At 36.0% G+C, this 4,928-nt stretch overlaps 1 protein-coding gene across 1 annotated transcript in view; it reads right to left on the minus strand.

Moving 5' to 3' along the window:
- Positions 1-3,659, minus strand: part of LOC104624287 (gamma-aminobutyric acid receptor subunit pi-like) — a gene marked incomplete at its 3' end in the record, with an annotated part of 6,884 nt that extends 3,225 nt beyond the window's left edge. The window contains exons 1-3 of the mRNA XM_010291623.1: positions 3,603-3,659; positions 1,951-2,168; positions 1,218-1,300 (exon numbers count right to left, since the gene is read on the minus strand). Coding sequence (XP_010289925.1) covers positions 1,218-1,300; positions 1,951-2,168; positions 3,603-3,650 — 349 coding nt within the window. The remainder of the gene's footprint in view (positions 1-1,217; positions 1,301-1,950; positions 2,169-3,602) is intronic.
- Positions 3,660-4,928: the final 1,269 nt, after the last annotated feature.

A 4,928-nucleotide genomic window follows, 5' to 3' on the forward strand; every position in this document is an offset into this window, starting at 1 on the left:
GCTTCTAGCTTTTTTCCTCAAAGCTAAACACCAATGTCATGGGAGCATTTGTGAAGACATTACTATGTTTTCCCCTTGGACAGGAGACACGTGTGTGTTGTTGAAAAAGCAGATGGAATAATTCTGAAAAATGCTTATTTTTAATTATATAGGGAATTCTCCTTTTTTTAATCCTGTCAAATTAATTTTAAGTTCCGGTGGGACATATATTTCATTCTGGAACTAGAGAAAATACTAAATTACTCTTAAGCAATGCTGTTGAAGGAAATCCATACACATTGATTTACTAATATGCTCTTCCCAACAAAAATAATTCAGAGATAAATCCAAATTCTAATTCAATCACTATTTGTTAAACATATCTTATAAAACTGCCGATTCTAGAGGGACTCCTACGTGAGGAAGTTTTTTGTGTTCATTTCCTTTGTGTTTCTGTTTAAGATGAAACTTTGCAGCAATCTTCTAATTGGTCTTTACCAACAAGAAATAAAGAACACCCACATACTTCTGAAATGGCAAAGAACAAAACTTGCCAAGTACTGAAAAACCTTCCAAAAGATTCTGAACTTGATCTTACAGGATCTGGTATCCTTTTACGTTATCCCATGCAAAAGTATCGTGATAGAGTCTTATCATATAAATAATAGCAAAAAGTTAACTATAAATATGCACATTTGGGTAATCTCGAAACAGAGAGATTACCTTTGCAACTACCTGTTTTCAGTATGAAAACAGTAAATTAAGTAAATATTAACTCTGTGCCTTATAAATAAGCCTTATTCTAATTTCTTTCTTTCCTAGAGGAATTGTGCCGGGGGGAGGGAGGGGTGCGGGGCAGGTACATACTATCTGAAAAAAAGAAAAAAAGAAAAAAAATTCTCGGACACTTTGGAAAATGTCTGCTCACAGAACTCCCCCTGAAGACCAACAGAATAACTGCAGGATGCACTGCAAAACCAAGCCTATGATAATTTCCTGAGATTTTGTTTAATCATTAGTAGCATGGTAGTATTTCAGTACTTACATGCTATTTTCAGTGAAGCCTCATGCATTTATCTTTCTGTACAGATACTTACAGACAGCAAGGACCGGTCACATACTGTCCCTTGGCTGCTTTGAAAATTCCAGCCTCTTTGATAACAATATCCAGTAGTCCTTGGAAAAGATCACATATATTTTTCTAATTGTATAAAAATAGTAAGGATTAAGTGTCTTACAGCTTTCCAGTTGCAAAGTACACGTCTGCTTATCCATCGGATACTTGGTCAGATCCATGCTGCACGCAACAGTTGTGGTGATCCTTGGGGGGAAAAAATAGTATTGCTAATTATTAATGGGATAAAATTGTTCATCAGGGAAAACAAAAATAAGCCGTGTGTACTTCTTGAACTAATATCTACAGGTAAATATCTATTGTGAGGAAAAAAAAAAATTAGTATTTACTGGTATCTAGTGTATAAGAGTAATAGCATCCGAAACAGCAAATCACTCCAGACTAGCTGCGTTTAGTGGCAGTCTAAAATGGCCAACCCTTGCTCCCTTCTCACTTACAGCATGCATTTTCCTTTGCTGATATTTTGCAATACATTTTACGATTTTCTTGTATTTATCAACATCTGTTATAAAGGATAATCTGCAATAAATAATGCAAATCGATCATTACAGCTTGCTTTCCTCTGTGATGACTTCATTGCAAAACAACTGGAATGGCAAAATGCAATTCCTGTATTAGCAAAAGGATCTACTTAGGGAAGAAAGTGAGACTTATCATTAAATTTAAGAATTTAATCATATTGGTCAATAATACTGCATATTCGTAAAACTACAAGACTGTGTGTATTCGACTTCTGCAAATACACCAGTTTCTTAAGCATAAAATTATGCTAACCTGGAAAGTTTAAAATGTAAGTAGAAGCCAAATATAAAGGCTCGTAATTGGTATATACATACCGCAGAGCATACAAGACTGTTCCATTAGGGTATATTCTTATGAGACGATTCTCAACAGTGATATCATGAAGAAAAGACTTTTTTGAATCAACTATGAAGGTATCTGGCACCCAAAGCATTTCCACAAGGCGACCATCTAAGCTTAAACTCTTATTACCATCAAAACAGAGCCTCTCATCAGTCCATCGCTGCCTTAGAAATATGGTAGCTGTGTAGTCCTGAAAGAGGAAAAGCAAAGTCATCACACAGAGCAAGCCTGTATTATATTCTGTTTTACAACAGTGTATGGAAACAGCTGTTGGGTGCCGGTAGCCTGTGACTCTCCGTGTCCCATTCTTAAATGCTGGCACTCTGGTAGCAGTTGTACTGGTTCTTGTACTGCCGAGTTTTCCAGCACTCGATGTGAGGTTGACATCATTAAGAAATATTATCTTGAGCAGATTTTGTGCTTACAGTCCTTGGAATTTTACAGTAAAAGCTGATGACCTAAGTCTGGGGCTATAAATCAGCTGAAGTCATCAGAGCTTTGTTAGGCAGATAATCTGGCTCTGTAAATCTTTAAATTTTAGAATGATACATTGAAGTGGTTGCAAACATCATTTTGTTCCCGTAAACTACTAAAGAATGCATTTTTAAGAAAACTTTGGGAAAAGTTGTATAAATTCAGGCAGAAAAAATGACAAAATAAATTAGTGAAATAGGAAGCGAATCATCATCTTTTAGCACGATTTATCCTTTCAGCATCACAAGGTAAACGGTGGTGCCAAATTTATTGAGACCTTGACTACAGCTCTCGGCCCAATTCACCTTCAACTCAAATACGCCTTGTAGTCTTACGTTATAATCACACTATTTCTTAGCACCTTTTTAATCAACTTTCAAATTTATGGCGTGTTTTTATCATCATGATATGTTCATCTTAAGTTCTGACCTTACTTCCTCCATTTTGAATACCTGTGAATACTTACTGGGTACAGAAGGATACTAATATTCAACTTCTCTGGAAGCTTGAGTAGTGAAATGGTGAGGTACATTTATATACACATATACACACACACACACACTTTTACACATATATATATATTAAAAACCACATTTTCAGATATTGCATATCTGATTAATGAATTTTGCCTTTTATTTCTATGTACCAATGGAGGATCTTTAATCAGAAAATTATACTCCATTTCACAGTTTGTCAAAAATAAATTATACAAATGCAATGAAACACAGCTGGAATAAATTAATGTGTGACAGTAACAGTAAAAGACAAAAACAAAATGAATTCAGCTGTGTCTAATCACAAGGAAAGGGAGTGGCTTCAAAGTCATGTGAATATATCTTTAATTTTCTGAAATGCATAAAGATTTAGACATTTCATCTGGAAAATAAATACTGCTCTACATGCCTTTCATTAAGATGTAGCAAACTTCTGTTTGTATCTCCAAGAAGTGTGATTTGCATCTGCAAATTTGCGTTTCTATACTTATTATAGCGCTATAACCACTACATATACTGAAAAATAAAACTCCATCTCCTAACACACATTGACCACACAAGGAGAAAAGCCTCAAAGTCACATTGCCGGCAGCTGTAAACACAAGACATCAGCTTATCAACAAACAAAACAAAAAAGATTGCAAATGCTATAATACCATATTTATTTCTGATATTGTATCAATGCTTGCAATATCCAGACTCATTCCAACTGACACAGGACCATCTGCAAAAAAGAGAAAGTCAGAATCTAGCACACAGTTCTTTAATACTCAGTGTTCAGGAAACTGGCTACAAAATCTTACACAATACGATCCATTTTTTCCTGAACGTTTATCAGCTTTTTTAAATGGAAATATGCCTCACACTTAAGATTATGAAAGAATTTTAATGACTCCATAACCAAAATACAGTACTTCTAGACTAACAGTATCTTGGTTTTAATAAGCATGCTTTATTTCCTAAATATTTCTTATTTTCTATGATTTTTCACCCCTCCACCCCCCAGAAAAAAGGGTGCTGGGGAAAATGTTGCACATCAAGGCGCGGAAGGTACAATCCTCATGGTACATCACACCCTTCTGCTCCGAGGTGCAGAGCAGTGGAAAGAATTCTTCCAGCTGAAACACCTGGTCCATCAGATGTTAGTGAATTAAGGAGTTGCTCCTAGCAGTGTCACATGGTTAATAACCAGATGGGATATCTCTGTGACTTTATTTACTGCCTATTTAAGAACATATTGCCTATATTGTGTCACTGCACTTTAGCATCTTGCTTTTGACCATAAGCAGCTAGCTTGTGATTTAAATACTTGCATTTATAAAGGAAAGTTAGTCCTTTCATTCTCCTTTTAGTATTAGTATCATCTGAAGATTTATTCAATGTGATTAAACACCTTACCTAAGGAGTTGTCATGATGTCATTGTAATGTTAGTAGGCTCAGACTCTCGTTTCCTTGTGAATGTGCATTTCACAGTGTCAGAAGGAAGATCACCAGCTGTGCATTTTAAAATGCAGAATTTGTGCAGCGCTTTCATGGAAACACGACATTATTCCTGGTTGAACATGTGCAGAATAATTAAGACTACATGTAGAAGGAAATGCATATTAAAAGAAGCGCATTTTTCCAAGTAATTGAGAAGCAAGAGAATGCAGTACTGAGAAATGCAGAAATACTTTAGCTATAGGTAGCTGATGGTGCCGGTACGTCACAGGCACGCTGCCGAAACCCCTGCTCGGCTCCTTGCAATGCTCTATGTACATAGCTCTTACATGCCCCCAAATGGCATCTAGAGGAAGATGGGGTCCAACTCTACCCCACTGAGTAACACTAAAGAAAAAAAAATGTGCCATTCTAAGCAGTATCAGTGTCTTAGTCTATAATTCCCACTTGTAATGCACGTGTTAAAGTTGGTAAACACCTGGCACTCATGAAAGAATCTATAAATGCTTTGTTCTGGACTCAGTTGAAAGTTCCAATGTAA

Source organism: Phaethon lepturus, unplaced genomic scaffold (genome assembly GCF_000687285.1).
Source record: "Phaethon lepturus isolate BGI_N335 unplaced genomic scaffold, ASM68728v1 scaffold577, whole genome shotgun sequence".
Taxonomy (NCBI): Eukaryota; Metazoa; Chordata; class Aves; order Phaethontiformes; family Phaethontidae; genus Phaethon; species Phaethon lepturus.